Genomic DNA, 17,951 nt, shown 5'->3' on the forward strand with positions numbered 1-17,951 from the left:
ATTTTTTATTAAAACATTTTCCAACAAGGGATCAACTTGCTCTATTCAACGTGTTGTACTATGGTTGGAGAACAGAGTGACCAACGCGCTGGGTTACTGGGGGTTACCAGTGCAAGGAGGAGAACATCTCAAGACAAGAGAGGATGGGCAGAAGAAGGCAGGTAGAGTTTGAAATTGAAACAGCTTCTGTCACATGGGGGAAACCGTGTGAATATCCTAAACAGGCCTTCTGCGGGGTTCCAACTGTGCCAAGACCGTTCTGACAAACTGGTTAGAATGATGGGCAACTGGGATCTTGACAGAACATGTGCTGTATCCCTAACAGGAAATATTTCTTACATATCCCTATAAAGCCCTACTGAATTTACTAGGGATGAAATCAGTAAATCCCTATAGAAATTAAATAGGTTCCTATAGAAGGGATTTTTAACAGATAGAATTGAATACAGAACAGGGTGCCTTTCTACAGAATTTTAAATCAACCTAAAGAAATTGCACTTCTGCAATAGACTTCTATAGGCTGCATTACAAATGCTACAGAAAGGTTGTAACATTCTCGATCCAGTTCCATCAGGCCTTTCCATACGGGTATGGGGCTTTCCAAGCCAAGCAATTGCTGAGTCAAAGGACAGACAAGATGGAGCAAAGTTGTTCTTTCCAGTCCTTCTGGCGCCCTATTTTCCTGTTCAAATCTCCCTTTCCAGCCCTTGTTTTATGACTGACAGAAGACAGGTCACTCTGCAGCTGAATTTCCACTGCATAGCTAGCTGCAGCGGTTCAGGCAGAGCAACCCAGACTGCCACCGCTCTGTTCAAGCACTAAGCATTGATTCAGGAAAGCACTGCAGCATGTGCTTAACTTTCAGTATATGTTTCAATCCACCCGATTTATGGGCAGACTCAAGTGCTTTGCTGAACAGGGATGCTTTTCTGAATTGGGGCCTAAGGGCCCAAACTTGCAAAGTGCTGAGCACTCCCAAAGGGTTCTGAGGACCCTCACGTTCTCTGAGCGGATGGGGTTCAGCACTACTCGGAAGCAATCAGAACTATGCAGGATCTGGCCTAAATATCTCTTCCACAATGCTCTCAGCCCCTTGCTAGGCCAAGCAACAGGAGTTCTAAGATTTGGCTCCAGAACAGCAGATGCCTCACTTGGAAGCAGGTCTCCCCAGCTCTGCCAACTGCGCCGCAGGGCCAGCCGCAAAACGGAATAACTAACTAATAATTAGTGTTTATCAAAGACAGCACATTAACGACAAAACTGAATTATTTCAGATTTCCTACCAACTAATGGGTGAAATGACTTCTCCAAGCTGGGAGCGAGGCTCAAATCATCTGACTAATACCCAGTGTGGGAAAGGGCAGGGTTTTCTCTTCTTTCTTTTTTAAATCAAGTAAGCAGACTTTGCACATTAAAGCAGAAGCTGATTATTTGATCTCTACTTCAAAGAACACGGAAGAGGGGAAAACACACCACAAGGTAAAATCAAATGCATTTGGGCTCAGAGAAGTGCTAATTAACTGCTAACACTTGGCCAGTTCCTAGATTATTGATTGCTTGGCATTTTTAATCCATAATCCCTTGGCCAAGTTTAGGGTTTGCACACAAATCCCATATTTGCCTTATTAAAAATGTCAATAATTAGCACTGAGGCCTTAATCCCCAGGGACAGACAGGATGGAAAACTTGACCTAGCTGAGATTAACAGCAGAAAATGGATATAATTAGAACAGTGCACTTCATACATTGCTTTGGAGAGCAGCAACAGCTGTATTTCTATTTAACTACTGCGATGGGTCAATGGGGTTTCCTTTACCATCTCTACCAGGCCCCAGGGGTTAAACACCAGCCAGCTAGTTTTAATTCCAAGTGTTAACACAAAGGCTACGTCCAGACTACCCGCTGTATCGGCGGGTTAAAATCGATTGCTCAGGGATCGATATATCGCGTCTAATCTAGACGCAATATATCGATCCCCGAGCGCGCTTATATCGATTCCGGAACTCCATCAACCCCAACGGAGTTGTGGAATTGACAGGGAGAGCCGCGAACATCGATCCCGCGCCGTGAGGACAGGTGAGTAATCCGATCTTAGATATTCGACTTCAGCTACATTATTCACGTAGCTGAAGTTGCGTATCTAAGATCGATTTCCCCCCCGTAGTGTGGACCAGCCCTTAGGAAGTGGTGAGTGTAAATAACAACGCCTGCAGTACAAAATCTCAGCAAACTGGAGCATGGGGTTGTTTTTCCCGAGCTCCTCAGGGTCAGCTCGGCCTTTGTGTCCTGCAGTGTGCACACTTCCCCCCAGCTGGATCCAACTGCAGGACTGAGGCTCAGCGACATTCTCGTTAAACTCCTGCCCCCAAACGGCAGGTGCTGTGGATGGCACTTACTCCCTCTTTGCGTATTACAAGATCACCCTTGCAGAGGGGACGTTTATGCCTGACTTATCCTGGTGTTTCAGGAGAGCTCAATTCTCTGTCTTTCGCATGCACCAGCTTGCACCCAGGGTCCAGAGAGTGGAGTGTGTTTTTCTCACCGCCAGCCCTGCATAGTGGAATCAGCCACAGACAGCCAAGACACCACAGTTTTGACAGCTGCTCTGCGTGCCTGTTCAGTTCTGGGTGTAATTCAAAGTGTTGCACTAATCTCGAAAGCCCAGGGTCCTGGCTGAGACGCTGGCTCTGCTTTAAGCACTGCACAGACAGCGGGGCTCAGCTGGGAACACAGAGCTACCATGCACCAGATTTCAGGGCAAGGCAGCTGGTGACCAAGCGTTCTTGGTGGAGAAGCCCCTCAGCTATGGAGTTCTCACCCCCTGCTGCTCTGACAAGAGTTTGTTGATCTGTAGGACCTGGCCCAAAGATTCTCTCTGTCCTTGGGCTGTTGGCTGGGGCAGGCTGGGTTGGGAGGTGGGCGGGCATAGTTCCTGGAGGAGAGGGAGTCCCTTTGATTACTTTTGGGGGCTGCTGGTGCCCGGGCACCCAGAGACTTTTGTAATCAAGCACCATTAAAATGTGAAAAGGAAGAATCTGCATCCTAGCATCCCAAGTAACCAGGATCCCAGGGTTGACTCCTTCTCCAAGAACACTGCCATGGGATCATTAACAACCCTCCTGGCCAGCGCCGTGAGTGCTAGGACCAGCTTGGGTCAGGAATTGTCCATAAAGGTTCTGTTTCAACCAATCTCTCACTCAGAACATTTTTTTAAAAAAGTTTCAAAGTTGTCAAATGTCCCATTTGGACATTTGCTAACTGAACAGTTTTGTTTTCAGTTCAGCACAACTTTTTGTTTCAAAATTTTAGATAATTTTTACTAAAAAAAGGTAAAAAATATAAAAAGGGCAAAATCTAAACCAAACATGTTGAAATTATTCAAACGTTTCATTCTGATTGATCTGATCCAAAAAATGTTCAGCTCATTGGTTTGTGACTATTTTTGAGATGTTGTATTTTCATGCCAATTTGGGATGGGAAAAGTCTTCTAAATCTTGAAAATTCTTGCAGGAGAAGAAAATGGTTTCCCGCCCTCCTCCAGTTGTGACTTATCCAAAAGTTTTCCAAAACTGTGCTGTAAGAGTGGGTCAGTAGGGGCTCAAGGAAGAGTGCGACCTACTGGTTCACCCTGATTATTACAACACCATCAGCTTAAAAATCTATTAAAAATGGTAAAACAAGAGATACGGAATTGAGCTTATGAGGTGTAGTTCTCCCCTTAGTCACCTGTCCAGCTCATGGTATCAGTAATGGGATGCCAATCAATATGGGGAACACACACCCGTATGTTTACTCTCTTAACAATAGAGGCAAATATATAAAGTATAATAGACTGCCAGACTTTTGCCTTCAGTCTAAGTTACGTTAATGATTTCCCCCTTTCGTATTCAGTATTGCTCTCCTGAACAATTTTTGTGTTTTGTCGTTTTGCATGTTTTGATGTCCATAGTCTCTATTCCTGCTGTATCCTGCACATTTACAATGACAGTGTATTAAGCTGATGCATATGCCACAGCTGCAATGTTTTAAAGGCAAAGCAGCGCTCAGAAATGCTATCAGAGCTCTTCTCTTTTTAAAGCCACTTGCTTAGTCTTAGTGAACTGTCAGTTGAATGTAAAGCTTCATTAACATGAATTGCCCTGAATGTATTTAGGTACCAAAGTGATGGCAGTTTGTATATAGCAAAGGGAAATTCACTTACAAAACTTGACCTGGCCTAGAAGCAGCAGGTCATATCAATTTTCATGTTTTTTCCTTTTCTTTGTCTCTAGCCATCTAATTGTTGACTTCTTTATGTAAGTGTTCACAGTAAATGGACATCTAATTATTGTGTTATATAGAATAATGAACACAGGAATTCTCTACTTTTCTCCACCCACCACCCCAAACCACCAGCTTTAGCCTTTGCCTGTAAAATATAATCAGTTTTTTAAATCACTCACCTATGTATCACATGCAGCCCAAACAGCCATTCGATTCCAAGCATTAGGCAGACGCATGCATCCGATAGATTTAACTGCTGCCGCTAATTGTTAGCAATAGAGTCCAAATTTTCACTGCCTTGCACCTCTTGTGGTCACTGGCAACTGGGCAAAGTAACTGCAAAATGGGCGTGACAAGCCTCCAATTCCAAAAAGAGAATGTTTTACAGCTCCTTTGCACTGCTGTAAATAACCACTCGAGGAGCAGGCAGGGGAGAGTCAGAGGGGTCATTCGTTCAGAAGGGATAGCAGATTCTGTTGAAAATTTCATGACCCTAGAAATACAAGGTGGGCAACTTTCTAACATACTGGGACCAACACAGCTAGACCAACACTGCCAATGACACTAGAAAACACCTTGACAATCCACTGCAGGGACCTTGAGTAGGAGAATCCGCAGGACAATATAAACACATAGGGCTAAATCCGCTTCCTGGTGTAACTCCATCCATTCAATTACTATGGTCCATTCCTCTCGCCTTTATGCCAGAATAAATGAGCTGATAAATACACCCATATGACCACGTGACCTGTATGTTTCCTGTAACCTACTGGAAATGAACCAACAGTGCCTCTTGCTTCGAATTCAGAGTGATCAGTATCACTGGAGAGTTGGGCTCTTTACCTCCGATTTCAGACGTTCAATCTCGATTTCCCCATCTTCAATTTGTTGTCTTAGTTGCTTGGCAACAGTTTTCTCGGTTTCCACAATCTGAAGTAAATGGAGGTACTTCTGCATTAAAGCTTCATGCTCTGTAGCAAGATTCCTATAACTGTTATATAGACACATCAATTAAAATGTTTCCTCCCCTTCCATCCTCCTTTCCCTCCTTGCTCTCTATTCTCTGCTGTTCGCTCAGGCTGTGCTCTGGTACCTGCTGTAGGGCGAGGGGCTCAGGTACCATTGCAAGCTCGGCCAGCGCTGACCCTGCAAGCCTCACTCAGGCCTAGGGCTCGTTGAAGCTGGTTGAAAGCTTTGCCAAACTACATCACGTGGGATCTGGCTCTGCTGGTTCTGATCCTGCAGACTCTTAACAATGTGCATAACTTTGCTCATGTGATTCTGATGAGATAACTCCTGTGAGTAAAGCTATGCAGGATCAGGGCCACTACTGCAGTGTTTCCTGGCTCCTTATCACCAGGCAAGATGCCTCTTCCACCAGGCAATGTCCTTCTCTGCCATGGGGTGTGGACATGCCTGGCTACACACACTCGTCAGAACTGACTGACAAGTGAGAGGCTTCAGCATCTGAACCTGCATCAAACCCAGACTATTTCCTGAAGTGAGAGCGTGACTTCTAGAGACACGGCAAAGAGATTAAAACATTCAGGGCCACATTCCCCTCTCCCATCACAGCTGCCAGTCAAGTTCCATGAATTTAGCAGACGGGCAGACACTAGCTCTTGATTTTCTTACAAACAGCCACCTTTGTTAAGAGACTGCACCAGACATGTTTATCTAACATCCCACAAATACTATACATCTTCTCCCCCCATCCCCAGCCTGGGTACTTCTCCTTAGCGATACAGGCTGCTGGCAGCACCGACTCTCCCACCCGAGAACTGTAAAAGAGCTGCACTCTCCTTTTAAAACCATGAAAACCTGGGCTTTGAATGTTTATTTCTGTCCATTGCTGTTCTTTCATCTGTGCTCTTTGCAGATTTTCTTTAGATCAGAACAAAAATTAAGTAACTTTTTCTGAAACCAAAGATCGGTCTAATGCAATGGCCAGGCGGTCAGGTCAGACAGAGGCGACTATTAACCGGGGCCAGATCCTGCCAGCTGCTGCCTATGGGTGCACCTACCTGGAATCCATCCACACAGAGCAGCTTGCAGGATCAGGCCCTTAGAATTCTTGCTCCCCCTGGGCAGTAGGGTTTGAAGCTGGGCCTCCTGCACACACCCCTTTCTGCTTTCTAGGGCGGCTCCCCTGAAGGTGCTGCACTCCCTCAACTCCCAGTGACACCAGCGGGAGTTCAGAACCATCAGCCTCTTGCAAGGGCAGGCCCCAGGTCGACCAACTGCAGCTTGTTTAAGCAACAGAGAGTTGTGCCATTTTGGCCCCCTTCACCAAACCATCATTTTCCATTAACTGAACAGCAATCGCGCCTGGACTCTGAAGCTGCTGCTCTGCACCTGGCAGCCAATGAGCTGTTCCAGGTCATCCGCTGTTTGCCATTTCAGAAGGTGATACCTTGCGTGAGTTATCGCTGCTACCCATTCATCGCAGTCCTTGGCATCCTCTGTCCTCAGCTCCAGGGTTTTCTGATTATCATGGTTGAAACTAACAGTAAAATAATGCTGCAAAAACAAAGACACTCTTGTTACTGCCACATTAGGGTCACCAAAAACAGAACTTTCACTTTGTGATCGTCCATGTTTCATTTCATTATGAAGATCACTGAAATATTGCCTAAGAGGAGCCCGCAAAACAAACGTCTTGAAACCAAAGCTTCAGAACAGAGAGTGGCGCCTTGTGGGAAGGCCAGGCCAGCACGTTGTAAATGGGAATGAAGGTGGAAATGAGAAAGAGGCAGGGAAGAGGGTCCGGCTGGATTCCGTTACTGGCAAATAGAATCTGCCATATGCATTCAGGGCGATCTGCTTGCAGCTGCCCAGGAGAGAAGCCAAGTGAGTGTGTCTCGGAGTATATCTCACCCTGGCCCATGGGGCTGAGCTGGCCCAGGGAGTACGAACAGCAAGCCCCTGGGGCAGGCTTGGGGAATCTCAGCCCAGCCTTCAGCCATTGTCCACGTGCGAGTGGAAGTGAGAGGAATGACCATGGACGTCCATTGCACAGCGTGTCCTAAACTCAATCCCTGATGCCTTGATTTTGCTTTGACATTCAGTGCAGGCCCCACTCCATGTGCTCGCAGCAATCAGAGCGCACGGCTCTGATGGACAACAGCACAATAAGACTCAGTGTGCGAACTATATTTAGCTTCCCTTGACATTTACGGTATTTGTGTTAATTGTGATCATGGTGGCAGCCAGCACAGGCACTAGGATTTCGCTGTTCATGAGCCTTCCTGTTGTCTCCTAGGAAACAGGTAATGTACTCTAATGTCAGACACTACAGTGAAACACTGAACTAATACAAACCCTGCTAGAACATGCTCTTTCTGCCATTAGCTTCTGCTCTGTAGTAAAGTTTAGCAAGAAACCTGAATTACTAGAGATCTCTGCAAAATACTAACAGCTTAAAGTTTACTCTCCTGTATTACCTAGGGAGGTGGTGGAACCTCCTTCTTTAGAGGTTTCTAAGGTCAGGCTTGACAGAGCCCTGGCTGGGATGATTTAGTAGGTGTTGGTCCTGCTTTGAGCAGGGGGTTGCACTAGATACCTCCTGAGGTCTCTTCCAACCCTGAGATTCTATGATTTGTCTAAATATTTCTGAGAACTCCAGGCAACAGGACGACAGCTGGCACAAACTCCATTGAGCCACATAAGCGTGTACAGCAGGCGTCCCCAACGCCCGCGTCCTGGCTGGCGGTGGAGCATCTGCCGAAATGCCGATGAATTTCTGCGGCATTTCGGCGGCAACGCCTCTCGATGACGCCGCTTGCCGCCGACAAGTGACGTCATTGAGAGGAGTCTCTGCCAAAATGCCGCACAAATTCGGCAGCATTTTGGCAGATGCTCCACCACCACCACGGTCTTTCGTCTGGCAGGCGCCAGACGAAAAGGTTGGGGACCACTGGTGTACAGTAATTACAGACAGACAGTACCTCAGTTAGGGACCATGCCTGTTTATTTTTGAGTTTGGATTTTTTGTCAGCTAGTAGACAAGACACACACATTTCACAGCAATTCTCTCCCTGGATAGAAGGATTTATTGTGGGTAATGTGCTAACCGTATACTGAAGGTCACTCAGGGTCAGGCATCCCTATCTACCGACCTGCCATAAATTGCTTATCACAGTGATATTCCAAGTGCTGGACAAGGTAGCCCCGAGGGTTCCCCAAAGGTGCTTTACTCCATCTGCCCCCATTCCCACGTCCCCCACAGTCCATTCTGATCCTTCTCCACCTCCACTCTCTCTTTTCATCCTAACTTCCATGCCAGGCACCTCCTGGGATGGCCAGAGGCAGGTGTCACTACTGAGGAGAGGAGAGGTTTTCAGTTAAACTTGGACTTGGGACAGGTGTGGCCACAGTCCGGTCTCCTCTCTACGACACTCCCAAAGCCGGGTCCCACTGCTGGAAACGCTGGGCCCCCATGTCCAAGAACCTTAGTCTGGGCTTGGCGAGCTGCAGTGGGCCCACAGAGAGCACTTGTCTTGGTTGGTCATTGTGGCTAGAGAGGCAGCTTCTGACATCTCCAGTCCTGGCCCTTGTAGATTAGGACGAGATCTCTTCATTCAACTCAGAAATGAAGGAGTCCAGTTCAATGGGGGGGAGCCTTGTGTACAGGCGGGGAGCAGAGTGCTGAGCTATCCGGAGTTTGCAGGTGGCTTTGACCTGCAGCTCCAGGCAGATGCAGAGAGCATATGAGCGTAATGCACAAACCATCTGCTACAGCTGGTTCATATAGACCTGAGAGAAAGTCTGAAGTAATCCCTGTCCTCTAGAACAAGACCGGCTTGGCTGGGCACCCGGTCTCAGGAACTGGCACATCACTGGATACCAACAGCATCTGTGCTACTTCTTCCTGACCCCGAGCGAACTCCTGTACATCACTCCACGCGGAGCAGGCTCTTCACATGGTCCTTTCAGAGGTGGGAATCTGTCACCCTTCTCTGACTGCTGCACTTTTCTAACTAGATCTGCAAGACAGCTTAGTCCTGACGCTCTGCCTCGCTAGTGAAACCCGCTCTAGCGCATTAGCTACAGTGCCCAGCACAGGGAAGGGTGCACAATAGCCTGATGAAGAGGTGGCCACAGCCTGAACCTCAAAACCAGAACTCCGGGGGTTCTGGAATTCAAACCCAGAACTCCAGAGGTTCTAGAATTCAAAGCCTCTAGAACTTTTCAGTGTTTTGTTCCTGTCATGGAAAGGAGAATTTTTCCCCCCTCAGAGTTCGCATGTATTCGGTGACCTCTCCAGAACTTTTCTGAAAATGCCAGCAGTTTTGTGCTGATTTCACCACCTAACACAGGGTTATTTCCATATATCTTTGTGAGCAAAGATTTTCCTCCTGAGATGTCTGACTGAGTCCCTTTCCACTGCTGATCCCACGGACAAGATTCATCCTTCCAATGTATTCTTGCATCTCGCTGCAAGAGAAACGAAGTCACCCTCAGGAACTCCCTCCCTCCACCACGCTATGGCGTTCAGCACTGTAGGCAGCATGGCTGCCGCCTCTGCGTACGTCACGCAGGCCTGCTGCACTCTTAGGAAGGGGATATTGTTCTCACTTTAGGCATTCAAAACAGCTTGCTGCTCTGCCAAGGAGTCTAAACTCAAACCTCCGTGGGGCATGGATGCAGCGCTGCAAGACCGCCACAGACGATTTTCCTGCAGAACACGGCAGCTGCTTTACTCAGGAACAAATCCATACCACAGCAGAATTAAGAAACTGTCTTTTCTTTGCACTGACTTATTTTTCTTCCCCCCTGAAGATGTTATTACTGATGACGAAGAGTCTCTGACACAGGACCTGTTTGTTTATCAAACTGCAGAGCTATTTACACACACATTATTTCTCCAACTTCATTAAGTTTCCTTTTTTAATATGCTTGTGCAGCTTGTGACGTTTGAGATTCTGCAAATTCTTTTTTCCTGTAATTTAACCCATTTCTTCAAGGGTGATTCTAACTAAACAGGCTCTTATGTTGTACCAACAATGACAGCTCTCATTTGAGAGCAGTTCTCATCCTACTCCAGGGCTACCAAGGGAATACTGTTTTTAAAAAGATTTGCAGCAACCCAGCTCTCACAGTTTGCTGAAACCAAAGGCTGATGTGAATCTGGGACTCAGAGCTGGTCAAAAATGGTAAGTATGTTTTATTAAAAAAGCAAAATTTCTGATTTTTCAACAAAAACAAGCACCTCAATTTGTTATTGGCTCCCCCTTCTCTCCATTTATTCCAGTTTCCATTTTGCTGCTTAAAAGCAGGAAATAACAAAAATAGAAAAGAATTCAGTTTCAAAATCCAAAATTTTTAGTTTTTTGAGGAAAGTCTGAAAAAATGATTTTTTCCCCAAGAATATTTGTTTTTCAAACCAGGCTATTTATCGTTACAATTAAAAAGTTCAGGGTGAAAGCTTTCAAGCGGCCGGGTTATCTCCGTGCAGGTTCTCAACTTGCCACAAGGAGTTCTCCCCTCCTCAGGGTTGGTCGCACTCTTTTCAGCTGGAGGCTCACGGCCATCCGCCCGGCTTGTTCTTCTGGAGGATCTGGTCCTGACTTAGAGCTTTGCACACAGGCTTCACCCAGGGCACTTGCCCACCAATAATGACAGATCAATGACACAAGGCCAGAGCTCTGTATGTGTGGGTGCTTCCGCCCCTCAGGGGCCTGGCTGTGGCATTTGCTACATTACCTGTGACAAACGTGGGAGAGCATGAGCGAACTGGGCCCAGCACCACTCCAGCGCCTTTGATTTAAGGCTGATACATTTTACCGTACTGGGAACTTAATTAAGCTTCCAACATAATTACGCTGTAAATGTAACTACAGAAAGGAAGGCTTTGAAAGCTATGGAAATGAGGCTTTTCGCAGCATCCAGATGTAAATGGAGGTTTTCCTTTCTCATCTCTCAATGGAACCAGCCCTGTTTCACAGGCTGTACATGGGGATCACCTCCTCCCCCAGTGAAATGCGGTTATTTCTGGGGTAGGGCACAGTGACTGTTTCACAGCACACAGAACAGGACCTCGCTGTTTAAGACAGAAGAGAACATTAACTTCCCCAGCTGAAACTGGCATGGGAATTTAAGTCCCACAGTCTAGCGCTGACCCCCTGGCCTCGGAAATGAGGGACCCTGACGAACATCGTTTTTTCTGTAGCGAACACACTGTTTTATTAAACAAACAAACAACCTGGAACTGCTGACACTGAAACCAAGCCAGCATTCTGTGCACAACAGCACACTTCACGTAGAAAGCTGCTATTTACAACAAAATAAAAAGTCCATTTACTCTAATGCTCACTGGTATTGTGTTGTGTCCCTCTCTTCCCCCCAAGACCTCCTTCGTCCTTGTGTCTGAGACCCCCAGTCCACCCTCTCCCCAGACTACCCCATGTCAGAACTCCCTCCCCTCCCCATGAGGCCTATCCTAGGTACCCACTCCTGCAGCCCAGCCTGGTCCCCGGCAGCCCCATGGAGCACTTTGTCAGCTGCACGCTGTCCTGGAAGGACGTGGGGTGGCGTGCGGTGCATGCAGAGTGGGAGAAGGTGGGATCTACCACTGCTGTCGGGCATGGGTGCGTCCAGCTGCTGGAACAGGATTTCCCAATTGCAATTTGGGACCACAGGACTACTTTACAAGTCAGCCAGATGCAGGATGTCCTGCACAATGCGGGACACTTGAGAGGGGTGTACTATGGGCTAGGAACATAACGGCCTGTGTACGCATTTACCCAGCGCACCGGAGTTCACAGGTTCAGCATTCTTGCTGATAGTGCCCCTGGATTTTTAATGATGCTGAAGTCACATCAGTTCCCAGCCTCAGTTCCCTTCTGGGCACCTCAATGCTTCTGGATGATCAAATAGCCATGGCTGTAAAAAATGCCCATCGTTACCCAGAGCTGGCCAGAAGTTTGCACACTTCACCCATCAGGCACAGATCTGGCCCCTGTGATTCATGCATTTGTGATCTCTGGGCTCCAGTACTGTAACTCATATATCTGTGCATGAAGCCCAGACATCTTAAAAGTCTCCAACTGGTACAAACTTGAGCAGCCTCTCTGCTTAGCAACACTGGTCTCCACAAACCCAACAGCTAGGTCCTCTGCTCTCTGCAGTCGCTCCCAATTGAGAAAGACCTCTATCCTGCTAGTCAATGCCCACCATGGGAATGGCTTGAGCTACCAGAGAGATCGTCACTCCCTCTGCAAACCAGGACTTCCCATGGCAGCTACACTCCACTGGAGCAACGAACTTGTCAGGAAGTGAGGGAAGGTCTGAGAGTGTGGGAGCAAAAACTTTCACAAGAGTGGGGTCTGGATGGTGCAACCCAGAGCCACAAGAGACCACACTGTGCTCAGAACGACATGTGAGTATTTCTTTGACTTCACTTTACTGCGGCAAGCTCTGCTGACCGTTGGCTCGCCTGGGCAGCTGGAGGGAGAGGCGGAAGGATGCATTGCTGCCTTTCAAGCTACTTCTACAGGTGGAGGAGACAGAGAGCTTTTGGTTGTCCTTTATGTCAGTTTGGGAGCTGCTCAGATCCGGTGGTGATGAGGGCCATACACATATCTAAATGCGTTCTTTTGAGAGGATGAATGGCCCAGCAATTAGGAGCTGGGGCATTTGTTCAACCTTGATTTGAGGAAGGGAGGCGTCACCTACTGCATCCTCAAGATAAACACACACCATAAAACCTACAGGTAAAAATTAAGGAGCCCAAAAATCTGGAGAGTCCCATTTAAGGCTTAAACATGCAGTGTCAAAGCTGAAGGCTGCTACCGTAACATTCCCTGCTCTAGCCCGTTGTGCTGAACCAGCGAACCTCCCTGCGTTGGTCAGTTCAGGTCACAGTCCAACTTTGTGTTCCCCAGTGACCCCCTGTATTGCCGCTGAACCCTGGGAGCCCCGCACTGTACACCCTCTGCCCAGCAAAGCCCCACATCGCAGCAACAAGGAACTAGAACGGCTTTGAGCTCTACTCCCATCACTCCACACGGGCTGGCACAGTACCAGCCGCTGCCTCTCCTGTAGCACACATTCAGACGGGACAAGCAAGGAGGTGGAAGTTGGAACCCCTTGGAGTCACCTACCTCCATTCTACCAGTGGGTCAGGATCCCAAGTGGGTCCCAGTTACACCCCGAGGAACAGGAAGAATGTAGGAATTGCCAGAGCAGGTCCCAGCAGGGCTCCAGCTAGCCCAGTCTCCTGTCTCTGACACTGGCCAGCACCAACTGCTTCAGAGAAAGGAGCCATAAACTCAGGAGGAGGTAACTTTGGGTGACCTACCTGCACGGAAGCATCAGTTTCATTTCTTAGAGCTCGGTTTATGCCCTGAAGCGTGAGGATTAAGAAGGTGAAAGCTAAAGTCGCTGGGATCCATGTCAGATGTCAGGAGCCAGAAGACAGTGTGAGTGCAAGCTTCCCCTTCATATGGCTGCAACAGGGAGGGGGAAGCAGTCCCGAGGGGGCTGAAATGATCTACATTCCACCACCTTTCCTGTCACCGATTTTAGCCCCGAGTCCTCACCAGCTCAGGGACAGTGGGACATGGGCCAGGGCCACCATCAAAAATGTCTTTGTGTGCAATGCACTTTTCTGTAGGGAACTCTGCATGCAGTGTCTGTCTTTTGGCTGCTTCGGCTAGTTGGACCTTTGGGGGTTTTGTTTCACTTCTCCAGCCAGCTGGATTAGTGAACTGCAGTTTAAATCCTCTCTGTAATTGTACCTTGCATTCCAATTTCAGGTTTGAAGACATGGGGCTAAACCTTCCCAGGTCAGGCAGGCACTCGGCTGAAGTCAGTCATGCAACTAGACCAGAGGATTCTGCTCGTGCTAGAAGCAGTGAAAGTCAGTTCCTATACAATTAAAATCTAATTCAGGGAGTTGCTGGAAGGTATACCTGGGGGTTCATTGCACCACTCTGGCGGATTTATTCCCAGACAGAACTCAGGAAGCACGGTGCATGTGAAAGAAGGAAATTATTTCGTGTTTGAATAATAAAACTCCCACCAGCTTTTCTCTTACTGAATTAGGATCCCTCTGTGGTCTCACTCACACATCAAACTCAGCACACTGGCATTATTTCTGAAAGGAGCAGACTACCTCCGTGGGCTGAGGCTCCCACACATCGCAGCCTCTGACCTCGCTTGGCGCTAGGGATGGCACGAGGAAGAGCCCCGATGCTACAGTCAGAGCCCCACAAGTGGGCCTTTGCACCCCCTCGGGCACTGAAGAGGCACAAGCGTCTGCCTGCATTGGCAGGATCACGGCATCGTAGATATCACAGACCACAGAATTTCCCTCGGTTACCCCTGCAGCAAGCCCAATAACTTGTGTTTGGTTAAAGCATCCCCTGGAAAGGCTGCCCATCTTGGTGTGAGGACACCCAGGGCTGGAGAATCCCCCTCTTCCCTTGGGAGTTTGTTCATCCCCCTCGCTATTCAAATGTTGTGCCTTCGATTTAATCTGAATGTGTCTGGCTTTATCTTCTGGACGTTGCCTCTTGTTCTGCCTTCATCTGCTAGACCCTTTAGCACCCAGTATCTCCTCTAGGACAGCGCTTCAATGCTGTAATCTAGTCTGCATGGGGACAAGCTCAACGGATTGAGCTCCTCTAGCCTCTCGCGGTCAGGTATTTTCTCCAGCCCGCAAATCGTTTTTGTGGTTCCTTTCGGCTCTCACTCCAGTTTTTCACCACTATTTTTAGCATGTGGACACAGCATTCCAGTGCCTGTCTCCGCAATGCCACAGACAGAGTAAAGCCACCTTTCTTCTCCCCTCGTTATACACCAAGGATCTCCTTAGGCTTTGTGCCACAGCATGTCACTGGGAGCTCATGTTTGTCTGTTTGTCCACTCTGACCCCTACCGCCTTTTCAGAGTCACTGCTCTCCAGGACACAGTCCCCCAGCTGCAGGTGTGGCCTGAATTCTTTGTAACTCTGAGTTTAGGAACAATCAGGTTAGTATGTCACTCAGGTCTGATCCAACATCCGGTCACATCAATGCTAAAACCCTCATTGATTTAAACAGGCATTGGATCAAGCCCTGAAATTCTTGGGACCAAATTCCTTGACAGTGTCAACAAGTACCACTCCACAGAATTTAACAGAGCTGCAGCAAACACTTCCATCAGTGGAATCTGACCACTCGAGTTTCAAGGGTTAATTTTATTTATTTATTTTAGTTTCTAAGATGGAAAGCCCTGGCTTCACCGTTTTGTTCACTAGCTTTCAAGTGTTGAACAGTTCACGGACTCATAAATTAGCCAACAAAGTGGTGTCCGTCCTGGGCACCCAGTGTTGTCTTAAGACAATAGTTGTAAAAAGACAATCCCTAGCAATGCTCCGCTTGGTGCTGTAGTTACAGTTATTACACCCAGAAGAACTATGTTAAAAAAGCATTAAAGTTGCACAGGCAACCTTAACTCTGGCATTTCCTAGCTCTTGAGGGCTTCACTTTGCAACCTTAACATTCTTTTACCACAGGTTTTTTTAACTGTAATTTTCTACTTTAAAACCCACCACCAAACACATAGAAAGTCTGTCATGTGGAACCACGCCGACCCCCATCTTGAGTCATCAGCAGGATCTGGACATTTGGAGCCGTAGCTCAGAACTCTCGCGTTTGAGCTAATGGAGCACGGTAGCGGTAGTAACCTTCTCTTCTTCCATGTGAACAAAGCACTACCGGGGATGAGACACACTTTGCCAGTGGGTTCTGTAGCCCACAGGGCTAGATTGCCGTTATTATATTCACTGCCTTGCCTTAATTATTAATTACAATTTTATTAACAATTTCTAATTTCTAAATAACCTTCAGCGAGAAAAGCCAACAGGAAAAACCAGAAGTCACCGAGGCTTTGACGAGCAGCTTACATATTGCTGCAAAAAGCATATGGCCTGGACCTGCTCTAAACAATGTTTAATCCAGGGGTCAGCAACCTTTCAGAAGTGCTGTGCCAAGTCTTCAGTTATTCACTCTAATTCAAGGTTTCGTGTGCCAGTAATACATTGTAACGTTTTTAGAAGGTCTCTTTCTACAAGTCTATAATATATGTAACCCTTCTGCCCCTCTGAGTTAGCAGCAACAAGGGCCGGGTTCAGTATCCAGGGGTTCTGTTTCAATAACCCAATGCCAAACCAGCTCGAGCCCCCACCCAGTGACCTGGGAAAATCTTACACACCCCCCTAGGCACCTCAAAGAGGCAATGCTTCCCCTCTCGCAAGCACAGAGTCTCGGTGTAGCAGAAAAGGTTTAATACATGAGATAAACAACAAACACTAAATTGGGAAAAACACCTCAACTAGAGTTCATAGACCAAACCGTGAGCAAAGACCCACCCCAGGAAATTGGGCTGTGTCCTTTTCCCTGGGCTCTTGAGTCCAGCAACCCCCAAATCACCCACAGTCCCAAAAGTCCCACAATCCCAAAAGTCTCTGTCCTGGGTCAGTGCAGCCCCAAAGTTCGAGAGTCTATCTGCAGAGGTCCCCACCCAGCCTGGGTAGAAAGGGGCACCTAACGTGGTCCGGGGCGAACTGCCCTGCCTCTCTGTGGGTTCTGCTCCTGCCTTCTCCACGAACTGCTCCGCTTTACCAGCCACTCCACTCTGCTCCTCCAGCCGTCCTTACAAACTGCTCCGCTCCACCAGCTGCTCTGCTCCACCAGCTGTCCTGTGAGCTGCTCCAGTTGTCCCTGTAAACTGCTCAGCTCTGCTCGCTCTGTGGGCCGCTCCACCCGTCTCACAGCTACTCCGCTCTGCCAGCCGCTCCGCTGCCACTAGCTGTCCCGTGATCCGCTCCAGCCGTCCCCACAAACTGCTCCACTCCGCCAGCTGCTCTGTTCCACAGCATAGCTTTGGGCTCCCCACTAGTTAGCACTGTACTCAGTGCTCTCAGCTCAGTGATTTTAGCTTTTTAGTGATTTTCAGCTCTTAGTGATTCCAGCTCATAGTAGGGGAGCCCCAGTGCTAGTGCACCATTAGCCCAAAGTGATTTCAGCTCAGTAACCTGTAATTAAATTCTTAAGGGAATAAAAAAATCAACTCTGACATTCCACAGTGGAGAGAGGAGGGGGTGGAGCTGGTGCTTCTGGCTCCACAAGGAGACTGCACCACCAGACACAGATACCTGTCCCCAGCCTCTCTCAATTCTCTGGGTTTTGGAACCCATGTCCCATGTCTAGCCAGTACCACCCAACTGAGGGTGAGTCATTTGTCACCAAGCAGTCCCACAGCTCGGCAGTCTGGGATAGGGTAGGCGTGCCTATGCAAATACACTCTCAGAAATTCTTGCCACCAGATGTCAGTGTAGAGCTTATCCTGACTCTGCTTACATATATAACTAAACTATTCTTGTATGTAAAGTACATAAGGTTTTTAAAATGTTTAAGAAGCTTCATTTAAAATTAAATTAAAATGCAGAGCCCCCCGGGCCCATGGCCAGGACCCGGGCAGTGTGAGCGCCACTGAAAATCAGCTCCCGTGCCGCCTTCGGCACATGTGCCATAGGTTGCCTACCCCTGGTTTAATCCATTGGTGGTTTGGTTTGTTGGTCGATTGGGGTTTCTTGTTTGTTTGTTAGTTAGTTATATATCTTGTGTCATGTGACTAGATTATGATTTTCACACTTTTGGGGAGTTTATGTTGCAACAATAATTCCACATCTATGTACTATC

The 17,951-nt window shown here is 47.8% G+C and overlaps 1 protein-coding gene across 1 annotated transcript in view; it reads right to left on the reverse strand.

The window, feature by feature from the left end:
- Positions 1–17,951, reverse strand: part of RASGRF1 (Ras protein specific guanine nucleotide releasing factor 1) — a 96,993-nt gene that overhangs the window by 59,306 nt on the left and 19,736 nt on the right. Inside the window, exons 2-3 of the mRNA XM_050967331.1 lie at positions 6,677–6,783; positions 5,107–5,254 (exon numbers count right to left, since the gene is read on the reverse strand). Of these exons, the coding sequence (XP_050823288.1) occupies positions 5,107–5,254; positions 6,677–6,783 (255 nt within the window). The remainder of the gene's footprint in view (positions 1–5,106; positions 5,255–6,676; positions 6,784–17,951) is intronic.

The sequence above is a fragment of the Gopherus flavomarginatus genome, chromosome 9, assembly GCF_025201925.1.
Source record: "Gopherus flavomarginatus isolate rGopFla2 chromosome 9, rGopFla2.mat.asm, whole genome shotgun sequence".
In the NCBI taxonomy this organism is placed as follows: Eukaryota; Metazoa; Chordata; order Testudines; family Testudinidae; genus Gopherus; species Gopherus flavomarginatus.